Raw genomic sequence first — 26,603 nt, 5'->3', positions numbered from 1 at the left:
CCTGTCAGGAGATCCAGCCCCTGCAGGCAATCCCTTAGTCTGGCGGTCCGGTAAAGGGTGCCGGAACATTGCTACCGGCACCCTTATTTCCGGACCGTCAGACTTGGAATGAGACCCACTGTATGTGTATGTTTTCAAACAAATTTGCTAATCCGTACAAACCTGGTAGAAAAAGCCACAATACCTTCTTCTTGACCTATCTGCCGCCTTTGATACGGTTTATCACTATTTACTATTTGCTACTCTCCGTTTTACGCATTTTTTTGTCTCAGTATATTAATGGTTCCTATACTATCTTTCTGATCGATTCTTCTCAGAGTCCTGGGCTGGAAAAACCTCAGACATATTTACCATGTTTCCTGTTGTTCCTCAAGGTTCTGTTTTTGGTCCCCTTCTATTTTCTCTCTAACCTTTTTCCCTTGGCTCTTATATTAAATACTTTGGCTTGTCCTGTCATTTTTCTTCCATACAAATCTGTCTCCTTTTCCACGTTCATTGGCTCTCTTCATTCGGCCATCCCTTCCTATCTTGTAGCAATCCTGTTTTGAATACATGCACATTTTCTTCATCGTAATGCCTCCAAGACAGAAATCCTGTTCTTTCCTGCTCCCTTTATTTCATTTAGTACTTTTCCTGCTTCTGTTTCGTTCCAACCTTGGACCATTCCATTTAATCATTCTGCTCACAATTCCGGAGTTGTCTTTCCCTTTTTTCTCAGGATTCCATTTCCAATGTGTCTCTCACTTTTCGCTATCTTCTCTATAATATTTGTAAAGCTTGTCCTTTCTCTCTTTCTATGCTTCCAAACTCTTAATCACCTATCTGATCTCATCACGCCTTGATCACTGTTCTGCTTTTTTAAATGTTCTCCCTAACTACCGTCTTGCCCCTCTAAAATCTATTTTGATCTCATATGTTCTTACTTTTTTTTGTCTCTCTAATTGTACATCTATCCTCCCTTCACTTAAATGTATGTCCTGACTTTCCTTTGAGTGGTGCTTGCTTTATCATTTTGTATGTCTTGTTTTCCAAGGTGTTCATGGCTTGGTCTCTTACCTTTCTTCCCTTTCCATTATGTATGTTCCAGCTTGTTCACTCTGCTGTGAATCTCCTCCTCTTCTCTCTGTCCCTAAACCACCATGTGCCTACTTTCACTTTCGTGCTTTCTCTATATTGGCACCTAAGCATTGGCATTATTTACTTATGTCTATTTAGATCACACTCTCTTACTTTCATACTTCTCTTTAAAATGTATCTTATTTCTTTGAATTGCTAATCATTGTAGGTTACCAACTTCTCTATACTGTTATTCTCATGCAAAGCACTGTGGAATAAAGCTCTATATAAATGAATGAATGCAAATATGATATAGTATTATTCTTATTTTACCAAGAAATACATATTTAATTGTTTTTGGTCATCAAGGTTCTATCACAAATTTTAAGAAGTGAAGCGTGGACATATGATTGATTCATGTCTATTGGCATTTCAATCAACATCCCCAAAATTTGAAAATGAACATAGATGGTTCAATAAATGTGCAGGTGCTAGCCTCCTTTTGAAAAGGCATTGAGCAGAATAGACTTTTAAAAGGACAACACGACAAAGAAAAATGCATTACAAGGAGTTATTTTAGGACTCACATTTGGGACAACCCCCCTAACCCCTCTATTCCTCGCATATGGGATAATTTGGGAGGTATGGTGCCATGAAATATAAACTATAAATTAACATATATTAAAAATATCACACATCATATACAGCCTTTTGCTTTACTGATCTAGTCACTATGGTATTGCAACCAAGAAATATACAAGACACAACTCTTAAGTTCAACAACTTTATCAAGGGGATTATGTAGAGGATGGATCAATTCAAAGTAAAACAGACTCTTCCCAGATCATAAATGACAGGATAGTCAGACATTCCATTCCTGCATGATCCTCACTGGCTTTCCGAAATCCTTAGAGAACAGAACATCTCGTTCTGCAGAGTCCAAAGAGGGGTTATTTTACTACCCAGGGGTTGCAGGCTTTATGGTTCACAACCATTCTTTGGATGTCTAGGAGGTTGTGGGCTTCTATGGCCCTGAACCTCCAAAGGCTCACTTGCTAGCATAGTCCTTCCAGCTGGAGCTTTAGTTGTAACAGTCGTCTGTGATGGGGGTGGGGAGGGATGGTAGGCAATCCCTTTGGGCTTGCCCATTTGTTTATTTTCCTAACCCCTCTCTTGCTGTACCCTTCTGGCCTGCTTTCTTCCCTCTTCTCAACTTCTGGTCCTTCCTATGACTGACCCCATCTGCCAAAACTTACCTAAACTGGCTGGTATTCCAATGTTGGCTAGTGTTCCTCTGGTTTTCTTCTATACCCCTTCTCCTTTCTCCTATAGCTGTTCTGGGTATTCAATAGAGTCTCTCTTATGTTCAAAGTAGATGGTTATCTTCTTCCTTATTGTGCTCTGAAATGCCACATCCTGAGGTGTTTCTGTGCATAATGTCCATTCTGGGATTGCAGGTTTGCATCCCTCCTATGTTAATGATGCCACTAGGGGAGAGTGGTCTGATATACATTTCAAAAGATAATCACTATCCGTGAATACGTGAAAATGTATGTTTCCTGAGAAAAAATAATTAATTTATTTCATTGTACTTAGTTTCAATGAAACATTTACAATGAAAAGAACAAAACAAACCACTACATTAACACCTGATAACTCATATCACAACATCAGTTCATAGCATACATTGTCTCAAAAGAATTCCAAAATTAATTAAAATTCATTACATTTTCAGTAGTTCAATAATTCAGCAATGCTTATAAAACCTCTAAAATCCTAAAACATGAAATGTAGAACACATAAAACACAACAAATTAAAAACATGGTTACTATCACTATAGATCTAAAGTAATTGGCCGTCTGCATTTTCACTCATCTACTACCTTTCTATTACTTCAAATCTTTTTCCAATTATTGTCCATTAGCCTTCAAATATGTTATTACCTTCTGCCATACCCTATAATGTGCAATACGCATTGAATTTAAATCCGTGTTTATGCAATAAACCCAGAATTCCAATGATTTTATGGATTCAAAGTTTTGTTTAGTTTTTCCTAGCAGTGTCATATATATAGAACCCAGCCTCTGACATTCTGTTAAAAGGTGCTTTATGGTTTCCGTGCTAGATCGTATTTTACATATTCTGCAATAGCCGTCTTCTGGGGACAACTTCCATTTTGTCCCATGGGTTGCCCGGACTGGTCACTGATTGGTACAAAGTAAAAGGTGAAACTTGCGCACACCTGGGTCTGGGCACTTCAGTAAGTAATGCTGGGGGACCATTTACCTGAGCGATACTTGAGCTATCTGAGAATAATTGTGTAGATTAGCCAGGTGTTGATCATTTTTACACCAATCCCACTTTAGGACCCTTTTTTCTTGAAGGCCCTTTTTAGAGTGGGGTAGTGGTTACATTGCTTGATATCAGCGGACCACTTTATCGTATCCCACAACTCATTTGTTAACATATTATAAGGGTCACCCTCTTTGCATGAAGTTGCCTAAATAAAATCAGCACCTATCATACCCGGAAGTGGACATTTGGGGGATGTTACTGCTTTTATAAAAATGTTGCCTCTTTGTTTTAGCAACTGCGCCTTAAAAGAGAGGAAGCCCAGCTCCAGGCGGATGTACTCTATCGAGGTAGTACTGGGCAACCCCAGAAGAGTGCAGCAAAAAAACCACCCAATTACTTTGTGCCATTTCGTATCCTTTAGGTCAAGTGCTTCCAAACCGTACAACACTGATGGGCAGAACCACTGTCGATACAGAGCTAGTATACCGACAAATGAAAAACCTGCATATTGCTTTACAAACTTCCGAACCAACAAGGAGATTTGTTTAGCCTTTCTTATACATGTAGATATCTGTGTACTCAATCGTACCCCAGGAGATTTTTAACATTGGCCTGTTTACCTTTTTAGAGGATAACAGCATACCTCTAATTTTAGACAGACTTATCGTTAGACTGTGTTATTTCCCATAAGTACCCAGTTCCTCTAGTATTGCTTTCAACCCAGTGCATAATTGGTCAAAGAGAACTAAGTCATTGGCGTAAAGCATTGATGACACCGCTGTCTGGGCAAGCTTTGGGGGGCATTTAGACTTCTCAGCCAAACGCACCATCAAGTCTGTAACATAAAAATAGAACAACAAGGGTGCATGCATGCACCCTTGCTTTACACCTCTGATTATTCGTATTGATTTTGAGAGTGTCCCTCCATCATTTAGGTAGATACTAGCAGTCATGTCTGAGTGCATGGCAGTGACTATCTGTACCAGTCACTCTGGGACGCCTATCTTCCTGAGTTTTGACCACAGAAGGTTACGGCCCACCTGGTTGAACGCTGCCCTGAAATCGATGCAAGTGATGGATAGTGACAAACCTTGCTTGGACCTTGCGCGTGCAATGAACATATCCAATAGTTTTATATTGTGCGTGGTACTGGACCCGAGCAAAACCCTGTTTGAAAAGACATAGAATGTTAAGGTGAGATACTGCGGCTTGAAAATGGTGCAGAGCACACAAGGCAAAGACCTTTCCCGTGGTATCTACAAGTGACATAGTTCTCTGGGTTCAATCTGTCCTAATTTTTATGTACCGGCACCAGAATTGACAGACTCCAAGTTTCTGGGACCTGCCCTGTATCACATAATTGGCCAAACAGGGTTACAAGCACTCTGGGCCACAACATCGGGTCCTCTTTTAGTACCGCAGCAGCCAACCCGTTTGGCCCAGGCGCCCTGGAGTTCTTCAATTTCATAATCAGGGAATCTCACACTCTCTGTATTAAATTGGAAAGGCAATAATTTTATGCACTTGGCTATGGCAGGATACTCTGCACATGGTTTAAACATTCTGGACTCGATGTGTGTCACCCAGGCCTTCTATGTGACTGGATTTAACATCCTCATGGCTCATTCACACAATGCCAACTTTAATATCCTCCACATGGTTCAAGAGTTGTCTCTACTCAAGCCTTAATCATACCGTGCCATGTTACGTTCACTTCCTGCCTATTCCTTCTTTTTAACCAGTTGCAGTGTTTCTTTTTTTATTCTATTTGCCTGAGCTACTTTTAAAGCCATAGAGACGATGTTCTTACCAGGACACCTCAGCTCCTGTGAATCATACCCTTTGCCTTTCGAATAACTGGGTCATAATTATGGGCAGACTTTTTATCCACAGTTATCAAAAGGCTGCCCTTGGCTATCCTCCATGTCGGTTCAGTCAAACATGTCTCCAGTTTGTCGGCCGTCACAAACCGCATGGCCTCGATCGCTTCATCCACCTTGAGGCGCATTTCCCTGCAGGCCCTGCACACATTGGCAGTCAACCACTGGGTAGGGTTCCCCCCTGGCTTGGGGTCTGTGTACCAAGTCAGTTTTCACCCTGTATCATACCAGAGAGGCAATGTTTTTACTTTAATAAACAGTGGTCGCTAGACACCATATTGTGCACTTTTACATCTTTTACCATCTCCAACAAGGGCGGATTTCCACACAGGTAATCTAGAGTGGCTTGACCTATCACGGATCTCCATGTGGGTCTACCTTGGGTATTACTCAGGCTTCTCCCATTTATTGTTGACATATTCCGCTACTCTAGGAACCTGGTTCATTGTCTACCCCTGTCATTCACTTTTTTTAATCTCAAAAGTGCTTTTTACAGAGATGGCTTTATAGCTGCCTCTGGATATTGACACCTTGCATTGAGCGCTTAAATCCCCCCTTTCAGCACCATATCATTTCCGTTTTGACTGGCCCATGTTGTTACAATAGAGTCCACATAGTTGAAGATGTCATCCGTACTTCCCCAATCAGCAGGATCTTATACATTTATCAACATCATGTGGTGGACTTAGGAAAATGCAGTAACACTTACTTCTACTGCAAGCAAATCCCTGCTTTGTTCAAGGGGAAGCATTAGGGAGGTACACAAATCGTTTCGAATATCTGTTATTAAACCGCCAAAGGAGATGACCGTGTGCACCTTTTTTTGCCAGTGATTGGTAGAATAAATACCCATCCACTTGAAATTTGAGCATAATCATGTTTCCTGTAACATAAACACAAAACATCAAACAACGCATTTTGGGAGAGCCCTTCAGTTGTAAAGTGAGAATGGTATCTAGTATTCCAAGAGGCTAATACTAAATCTAATTTTTGCTTATTTGTAATGCCTGGCAGTAGGCTCTGAAGCCAATGCAATCCCTTTGCATTGTGAAAAACCTAAGCTGTTTCACTGGCCTTTGGGTATTGACCTCTCATTGTACTCCATTCTTACATTTTTTGCAGTGTACACAGTCAACTGATGCGGTTGCAGCACTGACTACAGGTCTTTCTAATAGATAATACAGATAACTCAGTTATTCAGGTTGTGCTCTTAGAGAAGCAGCTGCTGGTAGTGTGCTATGTATGTTCACATTCCACCAAAGCCTATTTTCAGGGGTTCCATAAACTCAAAGTCACAAGATGTCAAGATGCGCAATGCAGTGATTTTTGCGAACAATCCAAGGATCCTCGAACGATTTATGTCTCTTTGTCTGGGCATTTTCACAAATCGAGAGGATCCTAGCGTCCAAGGTCGGATGCACTTTACTCCCAATTGAGAGACAAGCAAATACTGTGCCTAATGTTGTGGGGCTAAGTCATCCTGAGGCGCCACAGACTCTAAGGCTGTGACCTCCACTTCTCCCTCTAGCAGATGCTGATCAGGTGTATCATCCTGATTTGCCTCAATAGAGTGCTTATCCTTCAACAACCAATTAGTTAGCTTCCCCGACTCCCGCTGAGTGTGCTTCCTGCGGCAAGATTCTTTTTTCTTTGCATGCTTCAACTTTTGGCGCTGTGAGACTACCGACACAATTGTGGAGTTAATTGGTTGATCTTCATCACCATTTAAGGAAGTGGGAGCTGGTACTGTTTCAGGTGTTTTAGTTTTTTGTTGCTTCCTTCTCTGTCGAAGTTCCTTTCGGGTACGGTACGTAAGTAAGGAGGAGGCAAGTGCCTCTATCACACACGCAGCGTTTACTGCTTCCTGGGACTCAATTAAGATGGGCCTTACATCACTTGAGTCTACCAGGCTGCCTTTTGGCGCGCCGACTCCCTTATGTGCAGCCATTTTAAAATGAGGGTAGGCACTCAGAAGTTCAAGCTGATCACTGTGCTTCTGAATATCTGTGTGTATACAGCCACACAACATCAGTTGTAGTACACCAGGCGATGGGGCTACTCCCACATCAGAGGAACATTTAGAGTGCATCGTCAAATCTTTTGTCAGCTCGTCCTCATGCATGGACACATCACGTTCATTGACAACACTGATGTGAACTTCTCTGGACACTGGTGACACTGTGGCACAGTGGGACTCAGGAAATAAGTCTGTCAGCCATATATGAGGAGGAACCTCCCTCTGATGGGGATACACTACCTTTTGCACTACAGTTTGGTACCCCTAATGTGCCAGACAAACTAATATCTGATGAGTCCAGGCTAAGAGATTTATACGATAACCTTCAGTCAGCCAGTGGGTTGGCTCCCTCGCCAGAGTTCGAGTTTGGCAAACCAGACCCTACTGAGCATGCTGACTCATCATACAGAAAACTTATGGAAAAGGTTATCGAATTTTTAGGATGGAATAGGCCCACTCCATTTTTTGAGCAAGATGACATGATGGACATTAGAAAGACCCTATTTTGCCCTTTCACATGGCATTACAGAAAAGGGTCTCCGCAAATTGAGAGACACCAGAAACTGCGTCAGCAGTATATAAAAACTTTGCAAGGAATTACATACCATCCAGCAGTGACCCGGAGTATCTCACCAAGAATCCCACACCAGAAAGCTTTTGTAGTTCAGGCTGCTGTGAATTGCACATTATCTAGATTTACGTTTACCCTGTGGGACTGTGTTGCTATGGCAGCTGACCACACCTCAGAAGGAGAGGAAAGAGACAGCTTCCTGGCAATCATCAAGGATGGTAAGGAGGCAATGGGTGAATGTCTCCAGTCAGGTTTGGATACTGCAGACAGCATCAGCAGATCCATGGCAGCTAGCACAGTGTTACGCAGATTTGCATGGTTGCGTAAGTCTGGGTTTGCACCAGATGTGCAAGCTAGAGTATTCAACATGCCCTTTGATGGCTAGAGGCTGTTTGGCAGCAAGGCGAATGAGCATTTGGAAAAGCTGCAGACCTCAAAGGTGGTGGCTAAATCCCTCAGTGCTGCCATTAGACAGCCTGAACACCCTAATCGGGCTCATCTTCCTGGAGGGGTGAGTCCTTTCAATTCTAGTCCTCATTTGGAAGAGGAAGAGGACAAGCAGGTCAAAGAGGTCAGAGAAGATTCCCTAGTGGTGGACGAGGGGGAGGTGCTAAGTCAGCCGAGGCAGTGGCAACCTTACCTTCAGCTGCTGCTTCATCCTCCTCTATAGTAGTCTGAGGCCTTCACCCACACACAACTCTTTTAAAATTCCGGATACGCTCCTTGTGCAGGAAATGTTGTCCCTGCTAGAGAAAGGTGCAATAAAACATGTACCGGTAATGGAAAGGAACCAGGGTTGGTATTCACCATACTTTCTGATCCCCAAAAAGGATTCAGGGTTGAGACCCACCTTGGACTTATGAAACTTGAACAAGTTCCTCAGGGAGGACAAGTTCAAGATGGTTATGCTTTCTCAGATCCCTCAGGCTCTCTAACTCCAAGACTGGTTGGTATCTTTGGACCTTCAGGATGCTTACGTTCATGTGACAATCCATTCCAAGCACAGAAAGTACCTGAGATTCGCGATTGGTGGTTCTCATTATCAATATAGAGTTCTGCCATTCGGGCTGACCTCCACCCCAAGGGTTTTCACCAAGTTGATGGCGGTGGTGACTGTGAGTCTCAGGAGAGGGGGAATTCAAGTCTACCCCTACCTGGACGATTGGCTGATCAGGGCTCGTTCACCCGAGCAAGCCCGGGAACATCTCAGCGTAACCTGCCACTCGCTACGCAGACTGGCCTTCTCACTCAATTACAAGAAGTCTCACTTGATACCATCCCAAAGACTCCAATTTATTTTGGGCAATCCTGGATACTTCTTCTGGGAAAGCCTTGCCACCAGAGGTGAGAGCGCAACACATTCTGCAGAAGGTTACCAAATTCCAGAATGCCCAGCATCTTCCGGCATTCGATTTTCTGGCGTTTCTCGATCTCATGGCATCCTGCATTTTCCTGGTGCTAGACGCTCGCCTGAGAATGAGATCCCTCTGATGAGCTCCCAGGACTCAATGGTCCCAATTCTCAGGCAGAATGTCAGACCACCTACAAGTACCAAACAGAGTGACTCAGGACCTTCTGTGGTGGGGTTGCAAAGACAACATTCTCAAGGGAGAATCTTTTTGGCAGTCAAGGCCGGAGATAACAGTAATGACGGATGCCTCACTCACGGGGTGAGGAGCACACACCAACGATCTGACAATTAGCGGTCGTTGGTCTTCATCAGAGTCCAAGCTACATATCAACATTTTGGAGCTGAGGGTAATCAGACTAGTGCTGAAGACCTTCCTGCCGTCTGTACGGAGAAAGAATATCCTGATAATGATACAGTGGCCATGTACTAACTCATCAAGAGAGCAGTTGTAGGGTCACTACCACTGTGCAGAGAGGCAATGCAGCCCTGGGTCTGGGCGATACGAGAAGGAATCTCTCTATCAGCAGTTCACATAGCCGGAGAGCAGAACACGGCGGCAGACGCTCTGAGCAGGCAGAGCACAATCTCCCACGAGTAGGAACTAGCTCAGGAAGTCCTTCAAGAGATCTTCACCCTTTGGGGAACCCCTCAAGTGGATCTGTTTGTGACCAGTGTCAACCGGAATTGCAAACTGTTTTGCTCAAGTGAATTTCCTCCAAAAGGAGCTCTAGGGGACGCGCTCATAGTGGACTGGGAGTTTCCACTCCGGTACACAATTCCTCCAGTCCCTGTCATTCCTCACGTGATCAGCAGGTTGAGAAAGTTCGGGAAACACATTTTTTGTTATGTTACATGAATTTCTAAAATGCACGGTCACCCTAAGGTATCTTGGCGATAGAGGGCTTGGCAAACAGTCATAAGCAAGGTAAACATCACTCCGCCTAAAACAGAAGTGTCTTTATGGCTTTTCTAAAGGCCAGGTGATTGGATAATTTCTTTATTGTCAGTGGGAGCTAATTCTATAGCACAGCTGCTGCTATAGAAATGGCTCATCCTCCAATCCGCACACGCCGATAGGTAGGCACGACAAGCAAATCAGCTGATGCGGAGCACAGCCGTCGATTCGGAAGGTAGCAAATGAACTTTGCTTGGAGGAATTCTGCACCCTAGGCCTGCATCACCGATGTACGATACAAACCGCTTTCAACCTGATGCGTTGGGATACCGGGAGCCAGTGAAGGGTCCAAAGCACCGGGGAAATATGTGCTCTGTAGGGCGTGCCTTTTGCCACGCGAGCTGCTAAGTTTTGTAAACGTTGCAGTCTCTGAATCAGGCCCTTCAGCTGCGCCAGATATATCGAATTACAATAATCCAGCCGAGATAGTACCATCGTTGCCACCACAGATGGATGGAGAGGGGCAGGGATCATGGGAAGCACTTTCATTAATACTTAAAGCTGAAAGTGACCAGCTTGGCAGACAGTTGTTACTTGACTGTCCATGGAAAGCGATGCCGACAGGAGTACACCCAGATTTGTCACCTTCTCCACCGGGACTGGAAGAGACCAATAGAGGAGGGCCAAAAAGATGACATCCAAAGTGAGGCATTAGGAGGACAACCCACCACCAGCACCTCAGTCTTGTCTCCGTTCAACTTAAGCCAATTGTGGTTCATCCAATCCCCCACGGCCGCCAGGCACCTTCGTAGGCACAATGACATCTCAGCCTGATCAAGATCGAAATGTATCGGGATCCGAGTGTTGTCGGCATAGTAGTAGCACCTGACACCGAGGGAGCGGATGAGACACACAAGTGCCCAGATGTAAATATTAAATAGAAGTGGAGACAAGGAGGAACCCTGCAGCACTCCACTACCAAGGTGACAGGGGGCAGAAAGAAAAGGGGGCATAGAGAGAGTCTGAGTATGATCCGCCAGGAACGTGGTGAACCAGGCCAGTACCTGCCAAGATATACCCATCTGGGCAAGACGGGATAGCAGAATGGGATGGTCGGCAGTGTCGAATGCCGCTGACGGATCTAACAGAAATCAGGCCACCTACCCCCTGCGCCCACCAGCCTGGCCTTATCATCCTGGACAGCGACCAGAACACTCTCCGTGCCCCTGCCAGGTCTGAAGCCAGACTGAGCAGGGTCCAAGAGGTGAGAAGATTCAAACACATGATCCTAATTGCCCCGGATTGGGCCAGGAGGATGTGGTACCCGGACCTTCTGGACATGTCCACCTGCCCTCCAAGACGTCTTCCACAAAGAGATGATCTTCTCTCGCAAGAGGAGGGTCGGGTTCTCCATCCAGAGGTCAAGACACTCAGCCTTTACATATGGTTTCTGAAAACTGAGATACAAGGATTGGGACCTCCCGGATGACATAATAGAGATTTTGCTTTCGGCCAGAAGTCCAGCAACAAAATCTTTGTACTGTTGCTGTTGCAACAAGTTCAGCAACTGGTGCAGAGATAAGAATGTGGATCCCTTTCTTTGTGAAACACCTGCGGTGCCTTCCTTTTTGTTACCTTTGACAAATCTGGGGCTCCCGATTGGTACCATTATGGGTCACCTAGCGGCGCTTTCCATTTTGAAACGCTATTCAGAGAAGGATTCATATTTTAAGATCCCTCTGATTATCCAATTCTTGAAAGGACTTACTAATGTAAATCTACCAGTCCCATTCAGTGTCCCTGTATGGGATGTTTTTTAAAATGCATTCCTTTTGAGACTTTAGACTTATGCCCTTTAAGGCTCTTGACATAAGAAAAACGTTTGCAATAAGCAATAAGGTCAGCCCACAGGGTAAGCGAGTTGCAGGCCCTTTCTTGCAAACCTCCACATATGGTATTCCATAAAGACATGGTCATTCTCAAGGTAAATCCTTCTTTTTTTACCAAAGGAAGTCTCTGACTTCCACTTGTCACAAAATTACCTTACCAACTTTCTATCCACCTCCTCATCCAGGAAAGGAGGAAGAGAGGTTGCATAGACTGGGCCCAAAAAGGGCTCTCAGTTTATATATATTTAGAATGGCTAAATTTCACCAAGATTACCAATTATTCATTGGCTGTACTGGTCACAAATTGGGTCTTGCGGTTACTTAACAAACCATATCCAGATGGATCATCCTGGCTATTGGCGAATGCTACAGGTTATCATGCAAGGATCTTCCACATTCCACAAGGGGCATGGCAACCTCTGCTGCTCTTCTTTAGAGGTGTCCCAATCAATTAAATTTGTTCAGCGGCAACCTGATCATCTATCCAAACCTTTATAAGACATTCCTGCTGCTCTTCAAAGAGGTGTACCAATCAATGATATTTGTTCAGCGGGCACTTGGTTGTCTATCCATACCTTCATAAGACTTCCTGCCTGGATTCATCTTCCAGTCAGGAAGGACATTTTGCAAAAGCGGGCCTCCATTCAGTCCATGATTACATCTAAAGATGATTTGTACTCCCACCCCCAAATTATTACTCCTTCGGGTGCCTGTTATAAGATGAGGAATACGCTGGAGGACACAATCCATTTGAAGAACAAATACTTACCCCTGGTAACGTTCTTTCAATTGGATGTTCCTCCCACATATTCCTCATCGCCCCTCCCAGCCTACCCCGCCGAACAATTTACGCGTTAATACACTTTACTCTCTCTCTGAGCCTATGGTCTAGGGTACACCTGGGTATTCCTCTTCAGGAGGGGGGAAAACAGAACTGAAGCCAACGGGCGCTGCGTGTGCTACTTATACTGATGATGACGTGGACCATCAACGAAGGACCTCGAGGGACATCGACTCGATGACACTGCACACAGCGCCGTCTAGCGAAAAAAATTCCGGAACAGCTTAAGCTGGAGAGATAATTATCATAAAATGAGAAATACGTGGGAGGAACATCCAATCGAAAGAACGTTACCAGGGGTAAGTAACTTGTTATTTTTAGTGTTCACTATTTGAGTTAGTTTTAGATTCATGTAGTGCTTGTTTGTGTGCTATTTTGCAAACATATGATTGCAGCAGTTTCACATCTACTGCCATTTCCCCCATTTTTCTTTATAGGGAATTTCTTGGTTCTTGTACTGCATTTAGTACTTCTGTGATTTTTCCTTCCAGTTATGCATGTGTTGTTTGAGAAGAAGATTGTCCTATGGTGGAATCTTTGGGTACCACCCCCTTGCCAGGGATCAGTTTGTGTTGGTTTGTGTTATACTGTTTATGTTTTGTCCTGACTCATTACCATCTGATGTCATGGGTGTTGTCAGATGTATATCAGTGCTGTTTGTGATGAATCCAATGGAGTCATCATAGATTCCCTGGTGTAAACCTCTTCTCATATGGTCAGGGGACGGCAGCCGCTAGCTGATGCTGACTTTGGGGGCGGTTACATGTAGGAGGATCACATGGCCGGAGATAACTACCAGGGAGATGTTATGGCTTCATTGGAGGAGTCGCAGTTCCCCCCCACATCTTTTTTCCATGAGAAAGACCTTCTAGACCCTAAGACCTTAATAGCCAATTGTCAGATAACAATTACCCCACTAGAGAAAGTCAAGAAATCTTTTCTCTATATCATTCTAGTCTAGCCCACATTTTCCACCCAAGCACCCATAACTCACACTCACTGATATTTTTTTGTACAGAAACAAAGTTTGTTTGAATATAGCCAAGGTAAATACAAAGGCAACGTGACATAAGAAGAATGTTTGAATTCAGACAAGAAAAATACAATAAAATACAGAAGCCTGAGATGCCAATATGGAGATGTTTTAGTATATTTGAGAAACTATTACCACGCATAGATATAACAAGCTGCACATGGTATATGCTATTGTGGCACCCTTGGAATTGTGAAACATGTAAAGAAGTCTTGGCAGGCGAGTATACTGGGCAGTTGAAGTTGCACACAGATTCCTGGCAGGAAAGTATACCAGGTGATCTGAGACTCCTAAAGAGAAGTCCTGGCAGTCGAGTACACTAGGCAGCTGAAAATTGTATCAACATTGCTTGCAGGGGAGTATACCAGGTAATCTACTTAGATACAAGAACTTTTTCGAAAGACTGTTGCAGAACTTTTTGCTCAAGCCAAACTTTTTAGTTGTCCAAGAACTTTGTGAGTCCACTAAAGACACCAAGGAGCTGTTAGCCAAAGAGACATTTTGCCATCCTGTTTAAGAATCCAGGGCAAGGGGACCACCCTCTGGATCCAAGGGTCTTTTAACTTCGAGAACGTTTTTTGTTGAAATTATTTTTACACTTTTGGTTTTGAACACTTTTTCTGACATCAATTTAAAGACATTTCCTAGCACCTTTTGTTGTTTGTTTATAAGTGGATAGTCAGGATAGGTTATTTTGGACACAAGGATGGCTGTTCAGTTATTGACACAGACAAATCCTTAGTTCGTTAGTTAAATAGCTCTTTTTTAAAGAGGCTAGAGTTGCGTTTTTCCAACCCATTTTTGTTTAATAAAAATCTCTTTACTTAAGAATTCAAACACCTCGTGTTTGTCTCTCATTTCTGACCCCTTACATATTTCACAAAGTTATAAGATTCAGTTCTGATGAAGGTCTTCCAAATCTGCTACATTTTCAACTTCGACTGGAACATTTCCAAGATGTACTCACTGAGGATATCTCCCACCCATTTCCTCTTTGTGAGCTCCCCATCCCATCTGTCTCCAGCTTTTTTATCACAACTTAAGAGTTAATTTATGACTGTTAACTTAGAAAACGTTTGTTAGAGGATATAACTGTCCCTGCCCTGTTGCTTTACCATGGTTTGTGTGATGAATTCGATTCTACCTCACAACTCACACTTCTACAAACAAAACCACACAATGCAATCCTAAAGGTAAAAGAGGGACAATCAAGAGATGTACCTCCTTTGCCTTTTGTGGTAATGCGGTTCAAGGGAAGGCTATTCTCTCAAGAGGGGTGTGAAGGTGAACCAGTAGTGACCCAAACAACACATTATCACAGTCCAAAATAAATGGAATGTCTGATCAAGATTCTATAACAATGTAAACACTTTAATGAAACACACCATCTGCAACTAGAACGAAAATAGATTACTCTACAAAGGTCCCACCCAAAAGGAAAGAACGTAGAAGATGCAACATCCTGGAAAAAGAAGCACTCCGAGCATAGTTCCAGGCGTGGTAGGTAAGGTAGTCCCATAAAACGGATATTGGCTCAAAAACAGGAGTGATTGTGGCCTAACAAGTGCCTAAGGCCCAGTTGGACTGTGGCAGCAGTACATTGTCACAGTACCTGGATTCAGTTCTTGGTGGGCTGATGCATCAGAACCGGGTTCTAACATTGATGCGACCTGATCAGGCTCAGTTAGGCATGTAGGATCGTGGAGGCCCTGGCAGCAAGCAAACGTCTAGTAGGGTTGAATGCAGGTGCTCTGTGCGGTCGAATGATGGCAGTTCAATGATGCAGGTAGGCGGTCCCAAGAACACTTCACAGGTGGCCGGCCGATTCGGACTTTGGCTGCTGGGAGAGGTTATCAAGTGACGCTCCAGTGGTTTGAGTCGGCGAGCGATGGTTGTTAAAGTGGTGATCGAGGGTGCATCAATGTGCTAAATATAAGGCAGCTGTTCTCAGGCTAGCTGGACCGAGATGTGATTGTAACCCTCGCTTAGGGTCGGCGAGTGACTCTCCGGAGGTTCAGATGCTTGGGGCCTATCAGGTGAGTTGGTTTGCTAGTACACAATTTGGTGATGAGCTGGTTTAGATGCAGTGCAATAGTTTGGCTAGTTGGAGAAACGCAGACAAGAGCATCAGCACCTTCCCTATTGTTCAGTATGTGAGGAACATGGAGCGACTGGTTCGGTGCAATAGAACAGGGAGCTTTAGCTGGTCTGGCACTCCAGTTTCTGTGAGGCCTTTGCAAAGTACTCAAGGACAGGATACATCTATTTCAGGGTCTGCTCTTCTGGCACAGAGGATCCATTGTAGAATGTCTGTTCATGGTCCACAGCACTGGTTACTACTGATGTTCCCTGGTAGTGGTTAGGGGACAGATCTTTCTTCTCTCTTGGATGTCTCCTTTTTCACCTCCGGCGGAGGTCTTTGGACAGTGCAACTGTCCCAAAGGAAGTCCAGGTGAGAATGGCCAGAACGTCTCTTTGGCCTTACAGGATCCTTGAGGAACTGAGGGAATTCTGTTGAAGAGCTGCAAGACTCCTTCTTTTAAAGACACAAGTCCACAATTGATTGGTCTAAAGCTAGACTGCTCTAGTGGGCCAATCCCTGCTCCTAGCTAAATTGGACTTTGCCCTGGTGATCTTGCACTAAAGTGTTTTGCTCCAGAGGAAGTGGAAAGAAGATGCTGGAAGGCTTTTTCCAGTGTCCAGAGCACTCCTGCCTATCCTACTCCCACCCCATTCCCTCCTAACGACAATTAAGACCTTTGGACGTGACGCACCCTGGTGTGAGGGTATGCTTCTTGAATGGGTGTGCTCCTTTGATATCTGGGCCCAGGACAGATTCCTGCTGTGCGGAAAGAAGTTACCGGCCCTCACAAAGAGAATCAAAGAGAGGCTGGGCCCTCTGCTTTTCTGTCCTGCCGTGTGGCAGTATTGACCCGTCTGACCCGAGTACAAAATCCCTTCCACAGCAGAGCTGACTCACAAGAGATGGCGCATGTCAATATCAGTTGGGACATGGCAGCCGTGATCATAAGTATCGCCATGCACTATGTCTAAACTCTGGCATAGCTTATTCTTAGAGATTACCCTGCCACCAGCATGATCACTGTAGTTTGGGTAAAGGGGCCATATCTGAAATGTTGCTCCTGTGCTGCCGTGACTTTGCGGTCGAGTGGGAATCTTGTGACTTTGGAACCTGCTCTGCACCATAAGCAGAGCAGGTGCTGTGGCTCAGGGTACTGATGCAGCAACCCAAGTTCACTATGCTTTTGGCATGGAGTTGCGACTAAAGGGGATGTGGTTAGTAGATTACCCCTTTCGATAAGGAATCACCCGCATCATATTATGTACTAATAAAATAATAAAAAGGCCAGGGCTTTGCACCCTTGCCAGATGACAATTCCTTACAGAATGCCATCTGCAGCAGTGACATGGCAGGCATCTTGGGGGCAGGCAAACAGTGAGTCACCTGGTTTGATCGTCTCTTAACCACTGTGAGGCTGCCATTGTATGAAGCAATGCCATCTTGTGTGGCGGAGCGAGCTCAGTACTCGCTACTTATTCCATTATACCTGGAAGCCTATTAGGGGAATGCAGCACAATTGCATACACCAGTGTCTCTGCGTTAGTCTCCATAGCTTGCGCTGTGCCATCTGTGCTTTCACATTCTTTCTTGGATCACTATCAGTCATTTCTTTCGTTTTTTCTACATCTTTCAACTCTCGTGTGTCTTGTGTCCTCAGAAAACACAGGGTAAATTATCCTGCCTGAGCGATCCTGTCTGAGCTCCTACTCAGCTGCTTTCTCTCCCTTATATCTGGACTATTCTTTTCACTTCCCATAATCCCCGCACGGCTGGGTTAGCGCTTGAACACCCGGTTCATGTTCTTTTCTGATGTAACTAACTATGCTTGAAGGTTCATTCTTTGTCTTAATGCTGTCTACCCACATTCCCCTCGCCATCCTTCTTTTCACTGCCGTTATATTGTTTTGCTTACCTTCCATGTTTTGCACTCATTGTACTGTATCATCCAACCTGTTTTGTACCAGCCTCCTCTCTGCTGCTCCATGAAGTAGATTGTATCTGTAATATGTGGATGCTTATACAACAAATCATCAATAACATAAATTAATACAGTCAAATAGTAGATACATCAGGAATAAAATCTTGATGAAAACAAATAGTGGCTTTTAATGTCCCCCCAATATTAGAGTAAAATTCATCCAAATGTAATTCCTTTATGAATATGGGCCTCTCATCTTACTGAACCTCACACATATAGTCCTACTCTCATGTATTGATTTTAAACACTGTTCTCTCATGTAACTAGCGCCCAGAGGCATTCGGGCTAGTGTGCGCTCTACAAATTAAAAAATATATAAAGAAATTGAGCCCTAGTTATGCCCTTCATTTTGACATTGACATTCCAGCCACAGTATACATTTTCTGAAATTAAAAATATATAATCAATGTATCTTTTCTTTTTGCAGCAACGGTAACAATAAGAGGGCCAACTGCACCCATTTCTGAAACAGATGATTTAGTGCTTAATTGTGCAAGCAGTGTAACAAACTTTGAAAGCATGACATGGCAAGCAGTAAAAAACGACGGAATCTCAGTATTGCCAAGTGACCTTCAATTTTACTACTACAAAAATAACAATGCAACGCTTAGTATCCCAAACGTGGCACGGACGTGGAACGGTGAGTGGTAGTTATGTTCAACATTGTGTCCGGTCGTTTTTAACCATGTTGTTAGAGTGTAGTCCTTCCTTTTTCAGCGGTCTGATGACAATTGTGTTAAAATGTTCACCAGTTTATGCTATGGTTTCAATAAATGGCAGATAATGGATGATTAAGGAAAACAATCTTTTTTACAACCGTACATATTGTAATATAATATTTTGCTCTAGAACTACATCTTAGGATGGTATGATTTGGTGAATGTTCTGGTTCTGAAGAAGGTGGGATATAAAAACAGTTGCCTGATTGCCAAAACTCGAGTTGCCCATTAACTACAAAAAGAAGAGAGAAAAAATGTGTTTGTGAACTGTAGACTAAATAACTGCAGTTCTGAAATAAGATTAATATTGCAGATTTCTGAATAATGAACTGCAACAATCAGCATTCATGAAGAACAATAGATGTTTAGATGATGTTTGTACGTGTTAAGTGACTTTGTGTATGATTCTGTTATGTCTAAATGAACACAATGAGCAGATTCTCAAAAAATGTTTTGGCACAAGGGAGGAGATGTGGTAGCGTATCTCCTCACTTGCGCTCAAAAACTTTGCAGCCCAATTCACAAAGGGCATCTGAACAAGCGCATCTTATTTGTTTGTTTGTTTTATTTGCTTGTATAGCGCACCAAGCCCAAGGGTATCTGGGCGCTTTTCTTAAGGTACATGTTACAAAGTTAAATGCAGTCGTACAACACAAAGTACATTAAATTATACATTGGAATGTAAAGGTAATTAACATTTTCAAATATATACTCAGTATTAGAGATTTACAAAATGTACAGTAGAGATAGGTTCATGGTTAGAACTGGAGTAGGACTACAACTGGCTTTGGATGGCCTAAGAGTGAGACCTACCAAGGCTCTGGAGCATAGTCGAGTGGGTAGCAGGGTCTGGAAATCACGATAGGTCAGAGTGGTCATTTAGGTGGGTTGCGAGAATAACCAGCATTTAGTTTTGTTTCGAAAAGGTAGGAACACAGGATCGGTTGGTAGTGCAAGTGGGAGATTGTTCCAGGTCTTGGCTGCTAGGACCGGGAAGCTGGAACCCCTGCTTTGTTTAGTTTGAAGGTGGGAAAGTTTAGGCAGTGGGAGTAAGTAGATCTGGTGGGCCTAATGGATTTTTTCCTAGAGAATGGATTCATCAGGTATTTAGGCGCTGAGTTATTGAGGCATTTGTGGGTGATCGTGAGTATTCGGAAGATGATCCTGTCTTGGATCGGGAGCCAATTAGTGTTTTGTCTGATTTGTGTAATGTGACTAGAATGAGGAATGTTAATTGCTGCCCTAAGAGCATTGTTTTGCAATACTTGAAGTTTGTGTAGATTCTTTTGAATGGTGCCCAGGTACAGTGTTACAACAGTCCAATTTGGACATTATGAGGGCTCTGGCAAGAGTGAGACAACTGTTGGAGTTCAGAAATGGTCGGCAGGCATTTATCAGTTTAGATGTGTAAGCCGTAGATGAGGCAGTGGCGTTGATTTGTCTTTAGAGGTTTAGGGCAGAGTCTAGGTAGCAACCTAGGGTTTTTGCTACCTCGTCTACTTTGATGGCTGTTTCTGTCCCATGTCTTGGTCTGAAGCCCGATTGTCTGAGGCCAAGGAGTTTGTTTGCTTCAAGGTGGTTTTGGATTTGGATATATGCAGCCTTATCTAAGATTTTTAGAAGAAAAGGCACAGTGCTAATTGGTCTAAAGTTGGTTGGGATATTCGGGTCAAGATTTGGCTTTTTGATGAGTGGCATGACCCATGAGTCTTTAAGATTTTTTGGGACATTGCAGGAGGCAAGGGAGGCGTTTATAAAGGAGGTGATGAAAGGTGCAAATTATTTTCACCTTCTTTTATGATGGAGGCTGGACATATATCGGCTTGACACCTGGAAGGTTTAAGGCTTCTGATGATAGATTCAACCCCTAGAGGGGCGACAGGCGTACATTTAAAAATTGTATTTGGAGTGATAGGTGAGGCGGATTGGGGACTATGCTTAGAATGCAGAGGATTACGACTACTCGTTTTGGTAGGAGGCGTCAGGCTGGCCCTTTTTGCTTCAATTTTGGTTTGGAGTAGTGTAATTTTATTGAGAAGAGCCTTTTGGATGTTGGTACACAGAGGGCATCTTTTTTGCACGAGTCAGGTGGTGCAATGGGAGATTCTAATTCTTTAAGGATGGTGAAAAGCTCCTTAGTATTAGATTTGGCGTTGGAAATTCTATTGTTATAGCTTTCCCTTTTAGTTTCAAAGATAGCTGTTTTATAAGTGGTGAAGGGGCTTACAAAATGATCCTTATTTGGGGATGAAGGTTTTTCTTTCCAGGACGCTTCTGCGTTTCTTTTTGTTTTGCGTAATGTTTTCAATTCAGAAGTAAACCATTTGTTGAGGTGTGCTACCGGTTTGGCTTTCCTTAATTTGAGGGGTGCTAATTGGTCTAAGGCGTCTAATAGATTCTGGTTATATAGTTCTACCATGGCGGCAGGATCTAAGTCTGGAGGCAACTCTTGCTGAATGATGGGTTGAATTAAAGGGAGTATACTTTCTAAGGAGATTAGGCGGTTGTTTCTAGTTAATGTTGGTGGAGCTTGGGTGTCCTTCGGAGATGGAGATTTGGAGTGCGGAATTTCGAAGGAAATTACGTTATGGTCAGACCAAGCACAAGGAGTGTTAGCTAATATTTTGGTGTTGCAGTTAAAGTCTGCTACTCAGTCTAAAGTTCTGCCTTTGCAGTGAGTTGGGTCGGAAATCCTTAGTGAAAAACCCAGCTCATGGAGGGTATTTTGGATAGCTAGAGCGTCAGTATCTGAGTTGTCATGTAGGCCTAAGTTTAAATCGCCTAGGAGTAGTATTTGTGAATTAGATTTTGTATTTAAGATAGTTGGCTAGGTGGTCTATAGATAGTGTGGATAAGGAGTGTCTGTTCTGCTGTGGTTCGATCAGCCCTGAAGATGGTATAATCATCTGGGACTGCTAGCATCAGAGCTGGGCCAGCAGCTGGGTGTAGCCACGTTTCTGTGATTGCCAGGAGATCTAAGTCTGCAATGTCTAATGCATGGGCAATTAGTGACCTAGCATTAATAAGGACTCCCTTGAAAGTGGTGCCTTCTAGTTGTGATGGAAGAGCATTGATCTTGTTGGTCGGAGTAAGAGGGGGAGGTGACGTGTCAGTGGTGCTGGTCTGGGTGAGCCTCTGTGGCTTATATTAAGCAAGAAGTCCTGATGAGGTGCGAGATCCAAGTCTCGCATTTCTGAAGGAGGTGAGACCTGGTGCATTTGAGGTGTTGTAAGTATCGAACATGGTGAGGCTATAGGTCAGAGGTAAGTGATGGAATAGCTTGAAGGACAAGTTATCTAAGTTTAGTGGGGCAGGTACAATCGTCAGTGTGCAGAAAATACATAGGAATAAGGTGGAAAACGGATGCTGTGTGGTTAGTGGGTAGTTAGGAGGTGTACTCCCTTGGGTGTATCGGAGGTTATCACGAATCGCCATGGGAGTGGGAGGCAGTAGTTATTGTCCAGGAGCTGTGTTGGAGTCGGGCGAGATGAGCCGGGTAGGCGGCTAGTGTTAGGTAGATTAGGTGCTATGCTCGGTAATCAGTGAGCAAGGCTGCTCAGATCTGCTGTGTTCGAATGTATTAGATGCAATATGCTAAATGCAGTTATCTGAGTAGGTTCGGTATGGTACGTGGTAACAAGGCAAGCTAAAGGTAGTGCTGGATGTCAAATGGACTAGGTGCGCTACACAGTGATTAAGGAGTCTGGATGTAGTGCGTAGCGTCTGGGTACATTAGGTGCAGAATATGCCATCAGGGTAGGCTAGATGTGATACAAGGTGCAGTACATGATAACAGGACAGGTAAGATGCACTGAACTGTATTGGAGGTAAGCGGTATCAGGCAGGTTAGTGCAGACCACTCAGATGTAGCTAATGTTGAGGTAGGTTACATGCAATAAAATACTCTGAGATATGACTAGTGCTATGGTGGGCTGGAAACGGGGCTTGGTAACAGGCTAATGACTTGCTTGACAGATTCACTGAAGTTCTAGTGGGCTAGGTGTAATAAACGGTAACAGACAGGCTAATGTAATACATGATAAATTTAATACAATATTTGGTAAAAGGCTAATGCAGCACACAGTAATTTGACTAAGGTTAAAATAGGCTAGGTACAATTAACCCAGCGTGGAATGCAAAGTAAGCATTCACGGCTGTAGGTGGAGGCGTCTAATATATGACCACAGTGGGGGTGGCAATCACGTAATGAACAAAGGCAAACAAGTGTGCGAGGACAGGCTGAATGCAAACATTTCTATACATACTGTAAACGTTAAAAGTTCTTATCAAGTTTTGCGATGAGGTAGCTGCAGGTCATGCATGCAGAAGTGATGTTAGTTTGAGATGGCGTGGAGATGGTGAATGCAGCAGTTATGGCGGATTTGTGTGGCCAGAAAGATTTTGGAACGGATAGTCACCCAGGGGCTGTTGCCCTCCTCGCCCCGAGGCGGACAGGGGCAAACAAGGCCTTTGTCGAAAGGCCAGCGTTTCCGCCTGCCGGTGTATTTTGCGGGGTGAAAAGAGCTTTGGTTGCCTAGCAACGAGCAACTAAGCCACTTCCTCAATCTGGGGCCGCGATGCTCCCGCTATTTCTGGATCAGGCAGAAGATTGCACGGCAAAGGACAGGCAGGTCGAGCTCGTATTTGGTGATGAAAGCAAGTTGCAACTAAAATAGCACAGGATATGCTAGGATGGCCTATGCACGGATTTCAAGATTATAATCCTAACACGTATGGCATATTGGGCATTGGTGGCGCTGTGCACACAGCGGGTCAGTGTGGTGCTGCTGCTCCCATCTGGTGCTTCTGGATTCTCCTGGATTGGAGGGATAGGGCTCCTGCCCTCTTCCCTCAGTGCTCTCTGGTGTTCTTAGATCGTCTCGTTTAGATGCCTTTTTCCCCCCTTTGCGCATTTGCACAAATGAGGTGTTTCTGTGCCTTTTAAAGCACATACCAAATTCACAGATACGATGCACTTTAAAATGTCCAGAAACTAGTGTCATCCCCCTGCGCCTTTTGAAATAGGCACTTTGGGAGACTCAAATCATGAAATTTCTGACTCATACTTTTTGGTGAAATTCGCTCCCAGCAACCACGTCTGTCATACATTGGTGTCGGGAGCAATGTATGAAAGGGGAATGGACAGCACATCTTTGTGCTACAGTCCGGGCGTCTAGAAATGCTCAGGCCATCTTTGTGAATAAGGTGGCCTAAGCATTTATGAAAGAAGATCAAATGAAATGAGTGCATTCTCTGCGCTCCTTAATTTTGCACTGCGTTTTGAGAATCTGTCTCAATGTGTACATTTTGTTGTATTTGTAAATTGATTGCACAATCGGTACTTTTAAAATAATTATTCTCACTATATTGAATCGACTGTGTGAATGTGACATATGTATTGTTCATTGTCTCCATGTGCTTTTTATGATAAATTGTGTTAAATGAGGGCACATCATTTGCAATTGATTTAGCATTTCCTCAGTTTCTTTTTCTGATGAAAAAGTAATTGCTGAGAGCTGAGCTCACGGAATATATTGGACACCCAAGTCCTGCAGAGAAGTACACCACTGGGACAGTGAAATATCATAACAAAGCCATTAATTGGTATTTGAGTGGCGACTCTGATTAGGAGAGCTATATGACCTACCTTGGACGTACAACTGAAAGTTCAGCTGGATGTTGGCTTGGTGGGATTCTATAAGAAATTGACTCCACTGTACTATAAAGGATGGCTTCTCAGAATTCCTTACCTTGGAGCATTGAGTGGTTGGAGATTTGTGCCGGAAGACATCTTCCACCTGTTGATACCATTGGGCTAGGCAATATTGAAGATCTACCCCTATCCTGAAGGAGGTTGAGAAATATTAGGCAACAGTTGCTATGTGAACGACCGAAACATATGTAGATATGGTGAATAAGCATAGATGCTATTCGAACTCTAATACATACTAGTAGCCATTATAGGTGTAGTGAAATGTTATACTAATATGCTTTTTTAGGGTTTTTGATTACCCATTTTTTGCATGAAAAGTGCTCATTGGATGTGTATGAATGAGACTGTGTATGTATGGTGGAACGAATCTGGTGATGTGCAGTTTATACAAATGTATGTGCTCTATGAGTAAAGAGTGTTAGAAATTCAATAATATTTTTTCTGAATACATTTGTGTTTGAAAAAGTATGGTCAGTTTGTCGTGAAAATTGTTCCTTTAGCCTCATTTACCACAGTCCATTTTTGTATATTGTTTTATTACTTACCTGGAGGACCGGTGGTAGTACAGGTACCCTTTATTATATAACAACGTGACAGTCCTACATGTACTGCTGATGTCACGTAGGTAGAGTCGGAATACACCGTGACTGCCTCTTGCGTTTTGAGTGCCAAAATCAGCGCTACCAATTCTGCTGTTTGTGCCGAGAAATGCACGGGCAATCTCGCACTTGTCAATGGCTCAAAGCTATCATTCAGTTTTGCTTTTATTACTGCTGTCCCGCTGCGTCGTTCCCCAATGTTCTGGTCTATTGACAAGGACCTGTCAATGAAGAGAATTATCCCCACTTGCACGGCATTTTCTTTGACATGTGGTATCTCATCATAGTATTCAGTGTACTTAGTGCAATCATGCATGTTGTCCCCTTACTTCACTGGTTCTGCTATAAATCTAGCAGGATTCACCACTCAACACCTGACAATTTTAATTGATGGTTTGGATATACTTTTGCTTCATACCCAGAAGCTCTGTGTGGTCATTGTGCTTTTGGGCTTTTCAAGGATAGCAAATAGGGCAAGCTTAACATATAATGTAACTGTGCATCCCATAGTTATGCTGGCAGGTCTTTCAATTGCAAAGGCTGCTGCTGCCAATACATGCTTGCAGGGATAATGTCCTCTCATTACTGGATCTAAGATTCCACTGTAGAATGCTGGTGGCCTGTGTCCCATGCCAGTTTTCTGTGTGAGTACAGCTGTCATCATTACTCCATTTGAATGGGAAAATAAAAATAATTATTTATTGTAATCAGGGATCCCTTACACGGGAGCTGTGCTAATGGCTAGCTTCAATTCATGAAAGGCATCTATCATCTTGCCTGTCCAAGCTATATCACTGTTTTCTCACGTTGCCTCCTTAAGTCCCTTTTAAAGCGGTCTGACATACATGCTGTAGTCAAGAAACCCATGCCCTGCAGTAATTGCAAAGACCTATAAATTGCTGTAATCCTTTCACTGTCTCTGGTCTGTATGTTTTCATAATTGCTTCTGCTCTTTCAGGTGTCACTTTTCTGCTGACCCATATACAATATGTCTTCCTGGCAATATTGCATTTTCTCTTTGTCAACCTTGTAGCCTTTTTCTGCCAGTACTGTCATCAGTTTTATTGAATCTCTCCTGCACTCTTCCTCTGTGTTGCTGCACACTAAAAGGTCATCTACATATTGTGTTACTGTATGCTTCCTAAGTCCATCTGCAGCACCGGGTTAAAGACTGAGGGGGACTCACAGTACCCCTGGGGCAACCAAGTATGTTTTAATTTAATTACTGCGGTAAGTGAACAAGGTCAAATACTGGGACTCTTCATGTAAGGGGATGGAAAAGAAAGCAATCTTTATATCAATCACTGTAAAATGTTTAGCTTTGAATGGAATATTATACAGTATTGTGGCTTTGTTTGGAACCAAGGGGAACTCTGCCTCAACAATATTGTTCAGGGATCTTAAGTCCTGAATAAATCTCAGCAACCTTCCTGTTGCTTTTTTCACTGGGTACACAGCCTCGTTACATGGGGATTTTGATGGCACTAATATCCCTTATCGCACTAAGGCGGCAGTAGTGTCATACATACCCTTGTCAGCTTCTTTTGACAAGGGATATTGTCTCATGTGAGGTAAAATAGCTCCCTGCTTCAATTTAATGTTGATGGCCCATACTCCTTCAA

The 26,603-nt window shown here is 43.5% G+C and overlaps 1 protein-coding gene across 2 annotated transcripts in view; it reads left to right on the top strand.

Annotated features, from left to right (window-relative positions):
• LOC138453203 (adhesion G protein-coupled receptor F5-like) overlaps positions 1 to 26,603 on the top strand; it is a 939,048-nt gene that overhangs the window by 547,733 nt on the left and 364,712 nt on the right. For both annotated transcript variants that reach the window (XM_069605830.1, XM_069605831.1), the window contains exon 12: positions 18,378 to 18,590. In XM_069605830.1, the coding sequence (XP_069461931.1) occupies positions 18,378 to 18,590 (213 nt within the window). The remainder of the gene's footprint in view (positions 1 to 18,377; positions 18,591 to 26,603) is intronic.

The sequence above is a fragment of the Ambystoma mexicanum genome, chromosome 4p (genome assembly GCF_040938575.1).
Source record: "Ambystoma mexicanum isolate Mex_15411 chromosome 4p, UKY_AmexF1_1, whole genome shotgun sequence".
Taxonomy (NCBI): Eukaryota; Metazoa; Chordata; class Amphibia; order Caudata; family Ambystomatidae; genus Ambystoma; species Ambystoma mexicanum.
This window is presented reverse-complemented; position numbering and strand designations above follow the sequence as displayed.